Source organism: Harpegnathos saltator, unplaced genomic scaffold (assembly GCF_003227715.2).
Source record: "Harpegnathos saltator strain DR-91 unplaced genomic scaffold, Hsal_v8.6 scaffold360, whole genome shotgun sequence".
NCBI classification, from domain to species: Eukaryota; Metazoa; Arthropoda; class Insecta; order Hymenoptera; family Formicidae; genus Harpegnathos; species Harpegnathos saltator.
This window is the reverse complement of record NW_020230162.1, coordinates 230,448-247,264: the sequence shown is the minus strand read 5'-3', so window position 1 is coordinate 247,264 and position 16,817 is coordinate 230,448. Positions and strand designations below refer to the sequence as shown.

Sequence of the window (16,817 nt, the reverse complement as noted above, 5' to 3'; positions counted from 1 at the left end):
ATTCTCGGCCACGGTAAAAGAGAAATTGTTTCTGTGACATGCTTTTTTCGTCTGACCCCCAGTTAGTCAGCTAGCCCAGAGCATGGACAGAGCTTTCTTCCTTATTTACTGAAAACTATATTATGTATCGATATATATTTTAGTGAGGGTCACGCGACGTTTGTCACACGCGCGCGTCGGGGAATATCTCGCGAAAGTGAAAGCGGCTGCACGAGAAATATAGGCATTAATGGTTTATAATGTCCTGAGAGAGTGCGAGAGTGAGACGTGGAATGCGAGTCATCGTGACGGGATTCCAACGGCGTGGAGGGTCGTCGAGCGTCGGTGGTGACGATGGTGGTGGTGGAGATACGGATATCTCCCTTACGCCCTTATACAGTTAAGCTGTAAGGGATGCTGTGAAAAAAGGGAGCGAAGCCTTCAACCACTTTGGGGCGCGAGAGATTTCAGTTTTCCCTTTGGGGTAGCCGAGTGGGGACACGCGAACGAAAGGACAGGAGGGTGGTCGGCAAGGAGAGTGAAAGAGAGAGAAAGGGAAGCATATCCTTTTCCTTTTTCTCTGATCTCCCCGTCCCGTCGTCTCTCTTTCTCTTTCTCTCTCCCGGGGCACTCCAGGATCGTCCCAACCGTCTGCCAGCCAGCCAGCCAGCCAGCCAGCCAGCTAGGCATCCACCGAGCCGAGCCGAACCGAGCCAAGCCAGCCAGTCAGTCAGGGGTGAGAATTTCATTAAGAGGTTCGAATGTGTCGGCAGAGGGTTTACTTGATGGGTCGTCAAGCGATAATTCCCAAGCTCGAAGGGCGTGCTGCTACACTCTGGAGTGTAAGAGAGACGTAGAGAGGTTGATAGACAAAGAGAGAGTTGAGGAGAGAAAGAGAGAGAGAGAGAGAGAGAGAGAGAGAGAGGGAGGGAGAGAGAGAGAAGGAGAGGAAAAGAGAGTTTCGGTTTAGGGCGTCCGCACCCCTTTATAAAGGGAACCTTATGGGCCAACTAAATAGATACTACCGTCGAGTCCACAAGTGGCTCTTTAACTTTTGACCCTCTTTTATCAGACGTTAATCTCATAATCTTGGCGCCGCGTAGGTGGCTTCGTGTTTGAATCGAATAACTAAATTGTATCGGACTCAGGTTTACGGGTCAGGTCGTTGGCCGTTTCACATAAATCACGAGAGTGCGTAATACAGTGTCCTCTCCGTTCCAGTGTTACATATACTTACACAATTACGCGGAAGAAACCGAAGAACTCTCAGCCGTACGTCTGACTTTACGTAACAATGGCGAGTTCCACAAACGGGGAATTTGAATGTATATCCTACATGAATACGAATATTTCAATCCGCGCGCGCATATAGATAGCTGACAGTTCCGGCGACCTATGTTTCTCAGGCTCGGCGTAGAAATTCATGAGCGCCGAAAGTTCCCCCTTGAATTTCCAAGGGTCACCCGGCATAGCGAGAGCGAAGGCACGAGTGTGTGTGCGTATCCGCCATACACCCACACGTATACATACACAAACGACAAAGTATGTCCGTACACTTTTACCATACCGCGGTCTTTATCGTCATAGAAAACGGCCAGGAGCGACGAAATTTTCCAACCGAGACCACCGGCGGCGCGACTCCTCTTTGCGCGCGCGCGCAATGAGTGATCTCGCGAGGAAAGCGGCGGCGCGGCGAATCAATTGCCCGCCGCTCTTCTCTTTCTCGTCTTCGCGCTCTTTCCCAGCTGGCGCACCTCGTCGGGGTAGTGCGCTCACCCCCCACCACCACCATCACCATCACCATCACCAACACCGACACCATCATCGCCGCCACTCGCCGCCGGTCTTTTCGAAATTACGAGCCATTGCAGGACGCGTGACGCAGCGCGGACAGGACCTAAATATCCCGAATCGGCCAGAGACCAGGACGACGAATGAGTGAAACGAGAAGGTGCGCGGCACACAGGGACAGAGGGAGGAGGGACGGAGGAGCGAGAGGAATAGAGTGCGGGAGAGGAAGAGAGAAGCCGATATTGGCCAATGTGCGGTGGGGTAATGGTGGCCATAGGAGGGTCCGTACCATTCGTCTCGCCGCGGGCGCCGATACATCACCGTACCTCGAATCAGCGTTCTCTCCGTGTGTATCTATATACATTCGTATACATATGTATATATATATACACACATGTACATGTATATACGCACGTATATGTTAATATGTGTGTTTGTGTCTATATATTTATATATATATATATATATATAAACCTTGTGGCACACGGAGTGTATATGGTCCTACGGATGGCTACTCAGCCTGGGCGCACCCTCTCCCTCTCGCTCTCCCAACACGCATACAATTACGCGCTTCTCTGTCTCTCTGTCTCTCTCTCTCTCTCTCTCTCTCTCTCTCTCAGATCCGCGAGAGCGTGTACACTCCCACACGCTCGCCGAGCTCTCACGGGCAGCCCGTTCCAGAGCCCAGAGTACCAATACCAACGGCGTGGCCCGGTCCACCGGGGGGACCAAACCGAAGGCTATTAATCTCTTCGCGCGGCAACCCGCAACCCGTCACTGTGTTTACCCACATGTGAACCATTATGTCCGCCTCCGCGATATAGAACCTGGCATCGCGCGCGGCGCCGCGCCGCGCCAGTTCGCCGCGAATTCCTAACTCGCCATTTCCGGCCGGCGCGCGCGCGCGAAGAAGCCCCGCTGAACCGCAAAATCTCCGAGCCCGGCGTGGAATTCCCGTATCCTTAATGAACGCGTGTCACACATTCGCCCACGACGGAATCAAGAACGCCGCGGCGTATCCCACATTGTGGGATGTCGCTCGGTCGTAAAATTCGCGGTCGATTCGGGGTCCCGCGGTAGCTCGTGAGACTGCAGGTAATTGCAGGACGTCTGGGACTAAAAGCCCGGCAAAATCGATCGAGAGATAGACCCGCGCAGAAATTTCTCAAGATTCTCTCACACACGGCGCAGCTTCTACTCAGCGTGTATAAATTTGTTCCGGAATTAGTAGTTGTTCCAATCGATGGTCCCATTTTTGCTCTCAGCGTGAGTTTCTTGTCTATATAATACAGTCGAAGAGCAAAGATATGGAGAGATACGCGCTGTTTCTTCCGATGAATGAAAATCGGCGTTACTTTTATGAAATTGTCCTTTCACGCCAATTGTTGTATTCGAGGGGGGAAAATGGAAAACCACCGAAGTATTTGTTGTGTCCTCACAGTGGGATATTTCCGCGCACGATTGCAAACTATATGAAGACGAGAAAGGCTCGAAAGGAGCCATCAGAGCGCGATTCAGAGTCGCGAGTAAAGCCGCGCAAGTCCCGTTCTCACTGCGAGCGAAATGCATGCTCGTGCAGTACGAGAAACGCCGGTCGATATGGCTATTCGATGTCGGGGAAACTAGTCACGCGAGGTAAACACGCCATGGACATTCTTAGTCGAAGAGATCGCTTCGCCGGAGCCACCTTCGCGAAGCGATTCCGGTGATTTCGACCGACGATATCTCTCGCGATACCGAGAATCGCACGTTGCCGATGATAGAAATTTAGCGATAGCCCCGCCGCCGGCCGGTTATGCATGGCGGTGTGTCGCCATGCCGTTTTCTTCAGACCATCCTCGAAAAAACAAAAAAAGAAAGAAAGACGAAGACCACCTCGAACCACATCGGCATTACCCGTTTCGCAACTCAATGTTGCAACGTTAATGGACACGCCTCTAGTTTAATCCGCTTTCGTAGTTTGTAGTCTCGTTAACGGCGCGAACGCGAGGCTGCGATTTCGCGTGCTAACGTCGCGCGGCTCGCCCGCGCAATTTTCTACGGGCAATTTTCTAAATCGTTCCCGCAGATAGCGCGGATACACGAATACGGTTCGCGGTATCTGGCGGCAGCATCACGTCGCATAATAAATTCCGTCTCGCTGTCGGGGGGGTTGCACAAGTGTTGCACTCGAGTATCGTGTGCGTTGCGCGCGGGGGAGGAGAGGAGGAAGAAAAAGCTCACCAGTGTCGTCGAGGCCGCGTCTCGCCTCTTCGCCAACTCTGTCGCCTCTATTGTCCGTCGCGAGGTCGTCCTTTTCCTTGTTATCCTCGGAATCGGTGAGCACCGCGTCGTCGTCGTCGTCCGTCTTGTTCTTCGGCTCCCAGGTCATTTTGTTCTCCTTCTTGAGACGTCTCCGCGCGTTCGCGAACCAAGTGGAGACTTGCGTCAGCGTCATCTTCGTGATGATAGCCAGCATAATCTTCTCGCCTTTCGTCGGGTACGGGTTCTTCTTGTGCTCATTCAGCCAAGCCTTCAAGGTTGCCGTCGACTCCCTCGTGGCATTCTTCCGCCGCGCCGCCAGGTCGTAGCCGGCGCCGTACCTGAAAAAGACAACACGACGGCCCACAATGAGACTGGCCCTGAGAAATTCCACGGGAATTTCGTTACGCGCGAATTAACACAGCCGCCCGTAAACAGGAAGTGCGACATGAGGCGAACTGAGCCGCAAAGAGCTCAGTTAGGAACCCTTATGCGGCATTTGTGTGTTCTCGAGTCTCTTATTTCCCATACGGACCGCTCGACGCTCCGTCTCTGATTACTCGACTCGCGCGTCCCTTTAATTGGGAGATTCGTAAAAATCGCGAAACGACGCCGCCGCCGGCTCTGCTAAATAAACGCCAAGCGCATTATTAACGATCGAGTAATCGCCGTTAAGTAACGTTTACCGCCTGCCTGCCTGCCTGCCTGCCTGCCTGCTCGCTAGAAGGTAACTATTGTTCCATATTTGTCGAAACGAGCCACTCCACTCGAGAAGTGGTATCGTGTCGAGGGTGCGAATTCCCCGCAGATTTTGGCAAGTCCGAAGTGCTCGGTGCGAGCCCTCGGCTTTCCTAGATTCGTGCCTGCCTTTCTCCCTCTTCTCTCTCTCTCTCTCTCTCTCTCTCTCTCTCCCTCCCTCTCTCTCTCTCTCTCTCTCTCTCTCTCTCTCAATATCTATCTCTCTCTGCCTCGCCGAACATCGAACCCCTCTGGGATAGGGGGCGGCATCCTACTGGGTCGAGGGTGATACTCCGGCAAATATATACGGGGAATAAACCCCCAGCGGCGGCGTGATTCCATCGTGCACCCCCGGCACTCACTCGCCGTAATGGCGATTCGATCGATCCTCTCGCCCACCCCCTTTCGTTGGCTCACTCGTTCTCTCTCTCTCTCTCTCTCTCTCTCTCTCTCTCTCTCTCTCTACTCTCTCTCTCTCTACTCTCTCTCGACTCTCTCTCGGCGGCTTTACCTCTTCCTCCCTGTTTCTATTCTCCCCGACGACGAAGAATCTCGACGCGCGAGTATGTTGTAGGTGTGTGGATACCGTTATATAGCACGGGCTAAAATATCTATCGACGATCCCATCGCTTGTGAGACGACGGACGAGGAGCCGGTAGTTCGCGGCGTCGTCGGTAGTGCTGCTGGTGCTGCTGGTTAACGAGGATGTTTCGTCGCGAGCGGAGCGCCTTCCTGATGCCTTGTTCTCTCGTCGGCGCGGCTGAGCGGGGCTGCGAAGGGGTTGACAGAAATTTTCGCGATGCTGATACCGCGCACGGCGAGTCGGAGATAATCGATATCGGAAAGCGATGAAACGGTATTAAAGATGAATCGACCCGCTGTTTATAGGAATCTCGTGCAAATCTGCCGCGAAATAATAGATGAGCAAATTAAGAGCCGCCGCGGGCGGGATAATTCGAGCGGAAACCACAGCGACGACAACGAGAGGACGACCACGATGGCTACATCGCGCGTTTGTTCGATTCACGATCTCGCGACAAAAGTTAGATACCGCGTACGCGGAATAATCGAGCTTCGAAGCGAGTCTCTATTTTCGCTGCACCGATCATTTATTAAAGGTAAACGCGATGTCGGCTTTCTATTTTCGTGCGGTCCGTAATGAAATTAAACGACGGCGAGTGGCGCGTATCATCGGTAGCCAAATCATCGGAGAAATCGTACGGTTCCTCGATGGGAAGTCAATGGACGTAGAAGAGGAAGATGGAAAGACAGGCAGGAAGAGAGAGAGAGAGAGAGGGAGGGAGAAGCGGAAATCGAGGTAAATCCAACGAATGGCGAGCGATTAGGTTCCCGCTTTCACTCAACGAACACAAGATTGCGCAAGCCACCCCCTGCAGCCCCGCGGATCGCTGCAATCCGTATCCGAGATTGCCGAGATGACCGCGTCGATGGGGATGGAAGCAGCAGTCCGCGGGAAGCTGACTCGAAGAAGGTGGAGGACGTTTCACCCTCTATTAAACTCCCTCGTACAAGGGAAAGGCGGCCGCCGAGATACGCCGCCAGTAAAACGAGCCTCTTCTCGACCTCCACGTTTCTTTTTTCCCACTATTCTACTTCTTATTCTTCTTCTTTTTCGTCTCCTTCTTCTTCTCCGTCTTCTTCTTCTTCGTCTTCTTCTTCTTCTTCTTCTTCTTCTTCTTCTTCTTCTTCTTTGCTCTCCTCCGACCGCGTTCCTCCGATCGGCCCTCGCTGCTGCTACCGCAAGAAAGCGGCCATGTCCTCGACGGTGCCCTATCGATTTCAATAAGCCGCCGAGATAGGCGACCGAGCGGTCGCGAATACACGGCGATTCGCGAGAGCCGAGACAATAAAACGCAGCGCGTATCGCGGCGCGACTCTCGTCGGAGGAATCGCCGACTGATGAGCACTTTAGAAGCAGAGAGGGTGACACGACTGCCAACGTCTTGGCACCTCCAGCTGCATTCGTTGGACACACGCGACACAAACGAGCAAAAAGTTGACGAATTCATTGAGGAATGAGGTGTAGGTGCGCGTTTCCAAGGGTCTGTATGTGTGTGTGTGTGTGTGTGTGTGTGTGTGTGTGTTTCGAGGTGCGCGACGAGGCCCGACAGGAATCGTCAGTGGCCCCGACGCTTCGAGATATAATCAAAGTTCGACCCCCTCATTAATATGCGCAATTTCGACTGCCTCCCACACACCGGGCCGAGCCGGCGCACTGTGTTGCGCAATTATCTACATACACGACGAGCCCGCTCGGCATTTACATACTAAGTGTACCGTTGCGTGCCGGCAGAGAATCGCGCGGATGTATCGACGCGATCGCAATACGCGGACGCAGACGCACACGGCGCGTCAGGGCGAGAGTGATGCAGATGCGACGACGAATGGCGCGCAGGCGAGGGAGTGTAAAAAAGCCTGCCGGACGCGGACGCGCGACAATAACGTGCGCGCTCGGTGTGCCGATCTTCTCTCTCTCTCTCTCTCTCTCTCTCTCTCTCTCTCTCTCTCTCTCTCTCTCTCTCTCTCTCTCTCTCTCTCTCTCTCTCGCGGTCCTTGTCCTTCCTCCGGGACGCGCATCGCGAAAAATCCGCGCCATTGTTTGTTCGCGCTGTCGCTCGCTGCTGGACTATCTGACGATATCGGGAAATCCAGCGGGACTTTTCTGCAGATTCGCAAATCATTGTTGTCGGAGTGCTCGAGTCGAGAGCGCGGCAGAAAGCTAAGTGAAGAGGGCAACGAGATGAGGAGGATTTGTTAACAAGTTACGAGCCGGGGGCGTGGAATCGACGTCTTTGAACGCTTCGGAACGGGTGAGGGCCGGAAACGCTGTGACTCGTTTCTTTGCGAGGCCGTGGTGGTTTTCGTAGATTCTGCTTGACATCTTTCTCATAAGGGGGACAATGTTTTAATGAATAAAAAACACGGATGGATGTATTTGTGTGATCCTATATTTTAAGTGAGAATTTGCATAGTTTTAAGATATCGAGGATTTGTGACAACGAATATATATTTCGTGTATTTTAAGTTTATTTTAAGTTTAGTAAAATTATCCGCTCCTTGACGCCTTGATTTCCTTCAGTCATTCCGAAACGTCGCTAAAGCTCGAGTAATCAAAATTGCGATAAATGTGCGCTCTTCCCCGCGGTGCGCGGATTCGCTGGCTCCCTTTATCGAGCTCCCCCCGTCGGCCTCGGCATCGGATTGGCTAGATGCAATTAATTACGTCTTACGTCTTGCCGGTAAATTAATCGAAGCGCCTTGGAATCGTAGCATCGGTTACCGATGCTAGACCACCACGGCGGTCGTCAGCGTGTCAACGCGAGGAGGTACGAAGGACGTCGTCCCGTCACGACTGCGAGATCATCGCTCGCGCGACGCGCGTAGTTGTAAATTAAAACGGCGGATACGTACAATGAACGGCGCCGGCTCGTAAGTGACGGTTTTATGTATTCCGAGGGATTGTAAACGAAGGCGGATAAAAATCTGCGCGCCCGCGCCGCGCTCCTCATGGCGCGAAAGCTCTCACACGCAGTACAGGTTACAGTAGATTACGCGAGTGAATGACGTTATCTACCATCGTAAAAATTCTTCGACACGCTCTTATCGTTTTTCCCTCCCTCTCCCTCTCTTCCTCCCCGCCTGTGGATGCTGAAGCGGAACCGTGAGCGCGGCGTGAACGCTCTCTCGGGGAATTCAGCTTACTTGGGTTTCTAACGCACAATTTGCGCCGACGAAACGCCAACGTATCGAACGTATCTTGATTATCGCGCGTGAGTTACAATCGTCAATCGGCGCGAGTGACCCGCGCGTAAAAATTCTCTACATCTCCCCATATCTCGAGCTTTAATCCGCAGTTAACGTCGAGCGGATAGGCGAGCGAACACACCTCGTGATCGGTCAATCGGCGCGAGCGGCCCTTCGAGCCGCTCGCGCCGGTAATCGCCGATATATCGACGTCGGGCGTATCGGTTACGGCAAATTGATTCGTAATTTGGCGCGTAATGACGAAATAAATCGCCGGTTATCGCGTCGCGCGATTTTTATTCAGATTGTGCGTGGGGGGGGGGACTAACGTCGATTTGGAAACGCGACACACGATTGCACGCGCGGATTGCGCAGAAAGGAGAACGCCGGCTTGGCGAAGCATGTATTATATGCGAATCGCGAAATTGGCGGCCAGGATGGGAGCGGGACGGGAGGGGGAGGAGGAGGAGGAGGAGGAAGAAGAGGAGGATCGTCGAATATCTACGGCGAGTAATAACGATGTGAAAGGGTGCATAGAGGAGCGCGTAATACTAGACACTGGCAGCACTCGAGCGACTCATTAGAGGCTTTGCATATGGTGGCGTCAACCTCGAAAGGTTAACCAATATTGGCAGAACGCGCGTAATTACGTCCTCCAACCTCGTATAACCGTGTATATATAGCTCCAATAGTTACGCCCGGGTTCGGATGTGCAAACGTTTCCTACCGACCGACCGACCAGCCAATCTACGTATCTCTCTCTCTCTCTCTCTCTCTCCCCCTCTCTCTATTTCTCCTCTCCTCTCTCTTCCCCCTCACTCTTCTTCCTCCTCGCCCTCTCTCTCTCTCTCTCTATCTCTCTATCTCTCTATCTCTCTCTCTCTCTCTATCTCTCTCTCTCTCTCTCTCTTTCTCTCTCTCTCTCTCTCTCTCTCTCTCTATCTATCCCTCTGTTTCTCGTACAAGCACGTACATATAGCTTACGACCGCGTCTGCTCCATAGTGCCGCCGACAAGATCCGCCCCCTGCACTCGCGATCCTTGCGTTCTACGATGGGCCGATATGCTGTCTGCGTCTAATCATCGATTTCGCAGCTCCGAGGACGGGGGACTAGACATCCGCAAGGATGCAGGCGCTATTTCGACGATCGGTCGGCGATGTGGAGCTTCGATGTGTGCGTATTTGCTTGCGATATTTTTGTAATGTCGATTCGAAGGTGCGGTTGCTTCTCGTTTGCATCGGGGAGGGGGGAGGGGAGGGGGGCTGTCGGACGATCTCGAACAACATCTCACGGACTTCTACAAAGACACGTTCGATTCCGCACGATTAATCAAAGCGTGAGACTTTGTCGGAATGATCCACCGCGCTCGTGGATAATCTTTTTGCTCTGTCGCTGGATAAAACGCGACTTGCGCGTATGCCCTATACGTCGACGCGTCGGGTATTTTTGCGGAATCGCACCGGTTTCAGGCGTCTTTCTCCCGCACGATTATCAGAGAAAGAGAGCAAAAGAGAGGAGGAGGGGGGAGGGGCAGAGGGAGGAAATAAGTAACCAGTTACGGAAAATCAAAGACTGATCTGACCAGCTGAGGAAAAAGACCGAGCGTTTCTATAATCCCAACATAGTCAATGACTGTAAGCGCTCGTCGTCGCGGAAAAAGCAGTATTTCCCGATCGGGCGGAAATTAAGTTAGTAGCAGCACGCATTCGCTGACACGGTGTGTCCCATCTTCCAGCGGGTGGAAAAAAAGCGGCGACGCGACGTCCGGTCCCCTCGGTAACCTCGAGCGCGGACGAGCTCTCGTTCGGGATTGATCTGTAAAAGTTCTCGGTCCGCGAATGGCGGCGCAAAGAAGAAGTTTCGCGACGCGTCGCGTTAAATGCGTCGTTATCGATGACCACCGCCGATGGTGTGTCCGCGCTGGCGTCTCTATTGACGATTTAAATATTTGCGCCGCGTATTACACCTTATCGCGCGCGGAGAACAAGGAGGAATACGCTCTCTCCATCCATCATTCAATAACAACCAACAGGACGTTGAGGCTCGACGACGACGCGAACGGAGGAAAAACGGAAAGAGGAAACTCCATCAATTTGCGCAAAGGCAGAAAAAAAAGAGAAAGACACCCCCGGCCGCCCCAAGTGCCCCCAAAGGAACCCTTTCGCGGGGGCCCCGGTAACGACGTATTTCTCATTTCCTGTAATCAGAGCGTTCGCGTCGGAGCGTCCCAATCGAGCCGCTTCAATTTACACCCTCCACCCTCGCGCGCGCGCGCGCATACGACCATCCACCCTTCCTTGTGTCGCCGTACAACAGCCCGCAACTTTCAACGCCGCCGCCGGTAAAACAATAGCGGCCCGACGGCGTCGAAAGTGACGGGCACGTAACCCGTTAAGGGAAGAGAGCGACGACCGGCTGAAGAGACGAGAGGGAGAGGAGAGAATGGGAGAAGGCCGTCGTATTATTAAGCAAGTAAATTAATAGAGGCTTGTCCGGGAGTGGCGAGAGTATGAGACACGGAGAGAAAGAGAAGAACACACAGAGACAGAGACAGACAGAGAGAAAGAGAGGAAGAGAGAGAGAGCGAGCGAGCGAGAGAGAGAGAGAGAGAGAGAGAGAGGGGTTGGGAGAGAAAGCGGAGAGTAAGGGCGCTGAATTCCACGATAAACAATGCCTACCGTCGGAGTTTCTCTGGTAGGCGCCGCCGCCGTCGCCGTCGAGCACATGCAAGCTATATACCCCGAAGGGGTGGCTCCGAAGAGAGAGGAAAAGCCTCCCGTTGCGTGAGTCACAGCGAACGCGCTCCTGCCTATGCGTGAACGTGAAGCATGAATGTACGCGTGTGTATTTGTGCGCGCGCGAATGTGTGTGGTACGTGTGCGAGTGTGTGTATATATATATGTGTTCGCCAGGCGGACACGAGGGTTGCTAAGCGAAGCAAGTAAAGCACCTGTGGGAGCCGACTCGTTCGGAGGATACGGAGGTGGCCGGGGAAGTAGTCGAAAGGGAGTAGACAGACGCGGGGAGTGCGAGGAGAACAGGCGGGAGGGATGGGCGGCGACGGGCGGGGGCGGTGAAGGAGAGGACAGAGACGAGACGGACAGAGAGAGAGAGAGAGAGAGAGAGAAAGAGAGAGGGATTTACAGTTAGAGAGAGAAAAAGACGGAGATGCAGGATAGAGCGAGAGGTGAACGCGGCGGAGTCGAGAGTAGAGCAGAGCAGAGCAGAGCAGAGCAGAGCAGAGCAGAGCAAAGCAGAGCAGAGCAGAGCAGAACAGAGCAGAGCAGAGGAGAGGCTTGGCGAACGGGCGAGCCAACCCCGGGGAGGAAGCCAATCAATAAACTCACTCACTCGCTCTCCTACGGAGAGAGACCTACTGCTCTCCCTACGCTCGCGATGTGGCGATACGTGTGTTGCGCGCGCGCGTATGTGGGGTGTATAGGTGCGCACGTGTGCATGTTATATGTGTGTGTGTGTGTGTGTGTGTGTGTGTGTGTGCACGTGCATATACGTCCAACCTGGAAGCCTCCATTATATACGCCCACTCGGCTGCCTACAGCCATTTTGTAGCCGTCCGCCGTGTTTGGCCCAACTCGAGCGAGCCGGCGAACCTTCAACCCCCTCGAACTCGACAGAATTTGAAAATCGCGACAACCGCCGAATGACCAAATGCCCGATTCGTAATCGATGACGATTATCGGCTCTATTCTCGAAATCGCACGTGTTCTTCTATGCCGCGGACTTGATGTACCTCTTTGTCCGCTGCTCTCGCGATATTTAAGGATATCGAATGATCAAGTTGCAAGTAAAGAGACAAGCATTTCAAGTGACAAACGCGTCGTATTTGAAAAATGACGAATTATCCCCAGAACTGCTGAGAGACTTCGATCGATCATGAAGAATAGCGTCGCGACTTGTCTCTTTTTCCGTCTTTCTTTATCGACGTGACGCTACCGGTGTAATTTCAACGGGCTGTGCTCTTCGACAAGCGGCACGCACCTTTCCAGGTGCGCGAACAAGGGAGAGGTATTAGGAAGGGAGAGATATTACGAATTCACGATAACGATAACCGTCGTCGTCGCAGAAACGGTTCTGGCAGAGTGTACCACCATGGCGAGTACGGGATCGTGAGTCTTGTTTTAATGGTAGCACCGAGGGGGATAGGTAGCGCAGACCGCCGCCAAGGGGAAAGGCGGTGACTCGCTCTCTCTCTCTCTCTCTCTCTCTCTCTCTCTCTGTGTTTCTCTCTCTCTCTCTCTCTCTCTCTCTCTCTCCCTCTTTCCGTGGTGGTTTAATCTAATGGAGCCGAGAGACCATGAAACCTGGCGATAAACTTACCCGTAGGCGGCCAGGGCTGAATCGTAAGAGTAGTAACCGGGGGGTGTAGGTTGAAGGGCGGCCGTGCCCCAGGCAGCACCCATGTCCGGCGTCATGCCCATCCCCGTCGCGTCCTTCAGCCCGTACGGATTACCCTGTAAGAGTACCGTGTATGATAAGCGTTAATTTATTTCGCACATTGTCGCGTCACGCACGCATAAATTCTCTCGGAGGCTACTAGAGCGCGCGGCGAAGGTGCGCGAGCGGATTCTCCGAATTTCAAGGTGCGACGCGTCACTTGGACGTGATGAGCGAGACGCTTAGCAGAAAGTCACCAAAGCAAGTTACAATGGTGCTAATCGTTCACGGAGTCAATCCGAGGGCCAACCCTGGGCTCACCCCCGGCGACTCGGTCGGGCGATATTGACGACAATCCGTCAAGGTCCCGCCGACGGAACGACCGGAACGACAATGAATCTCGTCGTATCGTATAAATATTTGTTTGACCTAAACAGCGAGCGGTTTGTAACCCTAAGAAGATTATACGCGCGCGATAAATGCCCCTGAAAGAAGCCTTTCAAGCGTCCTTTGCTCTCGTCTCGGGTTATCCCGCGGCGGACTGGGCAAGAGAAAGAGAGAGAGAGAGAGACAGAGAGAGAGAGAGAGAGAGAGAGAGAGAGAGAGAGAGAGAGAGAGAGAGAGAGAGAGAGACAGAGAGAGAGAGAAAGACAGAGAGAGAGAGAGAGAGAGGGGGGGGGGGAAAGAAGTCGCGAGTGAACCAGAGGCATCTCTAAAACATTGTCACGGACAGATATCAGTTGGTCGATATATTAATACGTCGTGACGCGGCGTCGTCAAGAGACGCGTCATAAAGGCGCACCGTAAGAGAGAAGTAGCGGAAGTGCGGGAGGGACGACACCGGAGAGAGAAAGAGAGAAAAGGTGGAAGAGCGGAGAAACTGGTGGGAGAAGGAGGAGGAGGAGGGCAGGTGAGAGGAGGAAAGAAACGCGGCAGCGGCGGCAAGTTGTGTGGCTAATGGTAGCACAATGGGGGATATTATTAGTGCAACGGCTTAGAAGTGGCCTCTGGCGCCACTTCTCTGGAGTTTCGTGTTACAACTACTAGTCGTCGTCGTCGTCATCGTCGTCGTGGTCTACGTCGTCGTCTTCGTCATCGGCGTCGTCATCGGCTACAGCGTCCTTGTAGCCTGATTCTTAATTCCCCGCTCGGCTACCCTTCGTTTCAATTTTCGATGGCCCTTACGAGTGTCCTTGGCCTCCCTCCCTCCCTTTCCTCTCCCCCCCCTCTCCCTCTCCCTCCCTCTCTCTCTCTCTCTCTATCTCTTTCTCCTTCGCTTCGTCGCGGCCTTTAGTCTCACTCTGCCGTGGGTCTCTCCCTCTGGGGGACGCGCACCGGCGCGCACGTATCTTCGTCTTTATTTCTCTTCTTTTCAGAAGCGGCTTTAATGGCGAACTGCGGGTGGTCCGACGTCGACGCCTCGGACTATTGTTACGACTCTCGCATACACGCAGGGTCGCATACACACCGGTCAGTATAACCGATTATACGAGCTCGCCTGCATTAAGGTAGCAATAATCGCGGGCGCGCGCCCGTCCGAAATCTTGCGCATGCGGCGCGCATTAGGGAGCGCGACAGCGAGGTGGCACTAACTTGACACTCCAGGCCTCGGCGCGGTCCATCAAGCTAATGCAATAGCACCTCTAACGACTATAATTATCCCAATACAGGCCGCACCAAAAGCCCGAGGATACGCTCGTTCTACGATCCTAGCTGTCATGTCGCGATTTCACGCATGTACGCGTTCTTTACGATGCAACAGCAAACGCGATTTTAACGCAGCGTTTATTTAAGACGTACGTTACACCCTCAAGCGGTCCTATCAGGACTGTCCTATCAGCAAGCGTTAAAGGCCTCATTATATTCCTGCTAATAAAAGAGCAGTGCTTAAAATTTTCTCGGATTTTTTACGAGCGAACACGGGTAAGGGTCTTACTGATCTCTCTCTCTCTCTCTCTCTCTCTCTCTCTCTCTCTCTCTCTCTCTCTCTCTCTCTCTCTCTCCGTGCATTATGTATTGATGCGAAACCGTGAAACAAGAAAAAGGAAAAGAAAAAAAGACGGAGGATTAGTGGTCAAGCGTTTCACTTGGTTTCTCGTCCGACGTAGAAAGATGTGTACGTCCGTGCTAGGTAATTGAGACAGATTCGCACGCGTGAGGTTAATAGAAATTCGCTATTTCATGGTCTCTAGTAGTTTAAGAGAAGGGGACCACTTCTGTGTAAGGAGTCGAAAGAGTCGTAAAAGTCCGACTGTTATTGGCTCGCATTTTCGACAAGCTCTCGCCCCGTCAGCCGCCCTATTCAAAATGCTAATCCGATTCTTATTATATTATAATGCTCCTCGCGGCCCGTCGATTCGAATCGTCGTCGGGAAGCACGTGCTTCCCGCTTTAACGATCCGGCGTGAAAGAGACCGGGAGAAAGGGAGAAAGTAACGGGGACGAGGAGGACAGAGATTAATTGAAAAAGCGCAGAGAAATAAAAAAGAGCAGGACTATATGATAATTGGATTACTATAACACGAGAGAGAGAGAGAGAGAGAGAGAGAGAGAGAGAGAGAGAGAGAGAGAGACATTTCGCCCGGTCTTTCAATTATGTAGTGAACTTCGTTAACATTTATGCTTGTACAGCATTTATTTTTGTTAGAGTTACACGCGACAGGTATAAATTCTCAATGTCTCCATCGCCTCTCGTTCAGCGACAGCAGCGCGCTCTCTCTCTCTCTCTCTCTCTCTCTCTCGGCGGCGCGCAATTATATTTAGAATTGCGAGCGACATTCGGAAAAGAGCGTCAATCCCGGCGACTGTCCGTTTTCATTTCGTTACTAATTAATCAATATCAGCGCGCATACCACATTTTCCTAACCGTCGCCGGCGCGACGAGTCGGCGTCTCGCTTGAATTATATTGCGTCACGATGTATAACGCAAACGCATGTTAACAAGATGACCGACAGCCTGTCGCGCCGCAAGAAGCGCGATCGCACGTGCGCGCACACGTATTACACATCGTCATTACTTTTCTTGTCTAATCGCGAGCGAAATAACGCGATTCGAATTGTTACGTCGCGCGCGTCGCTCGTGGCTATATATTGTTTTACGGAATTTTTATTACGCAATGCGCCGCGATGATACAAGATATTTCGATGGCGTTACGTGACGCGATAGAACGTTGTTATTGTCTCTTTGTTTCTTCCTCCGTATCTCGCGTATTACGAAAGAAAAATCACGAACCGTGAGATTTGCACAATCTCGTTAATCCCCGGCGTACTGCGCGCTATAATTGCGAGACACGAGTTTTGCTGCATTGAAGATTGAAGAAGCAAAGAGCGAGCTTTTTCCTTGTTTTCTCGGAGAACCCCGACGAGTATCTTCAGGTATCAGTCCTCACGAATAATCAAGTCCAACGAACTCTGAGCGAAGGTCAGGCGGATATTTCCCAAATATTCCGATGTTTCTCTAATTTCATGTCGCTGAAATCGTCTCTTGGAACGGCGCACCCGATATGCTCGCGAATAGCGGCTCTGGCGTCTTCTGGCAAGAAGACGCAACACACGTGACCTTCGTCGTTTAGCTCGCGAGGGAGGTGGTCCTAGAGCGACACGAGCAAAAGCGGCAGGGGAAGCGTCGAAAGGCCGATGCGCCCTCGTCAAAATGCTGAAAGTTCCCGAGGCGAATGAACGTTCGTGGCATTCCGGGCTACATTGTCGTATGGCCGGGACCCGCTGATCGTCGCGTGCGCCAAATTGCGCCACGGCGTTGAAATTCCACGAAGGATTGACCGCGTCGGCCGCGGCCGGGAGGCCTGCAATTTATGCCGATAAAGGTGCGAAACTATGACGCGCGCGACGCAAACGTCCCGCGCGACAAATGGCATTCCTGGCCCTCTCGCTCTCTCGGTCGCCAACA

General features: G+C 52.8%; 1 protein-coding gene across 1 annotated transcript in view; it reads right to left on the bottom strand.

Moving 5' to 3' along the window:
* Positions 1-16,817, bottom strand: part of LOC105188635 (homeobox protein araucan) — a 47,647-nt gene that overhangs the window by 10,992 nt on the left and 19,838 nt on the right. The window contains exons 4-5 of the mRNA XM_025300404.1: positions 12,854-12,987; positions 3,994-4,352 (exon numbers count right to left, since the gene is read on the bottom strand). Of these exons, the coding sequence (XP_025156189.1) occupies positions 3,994-4,352; positions 12,854-12,987 (493 nt within the window). The remainder of the gene's footprint in view (positions 1-3,993; positions 4,353-12,853; positions 12,988-16,817) is intronic.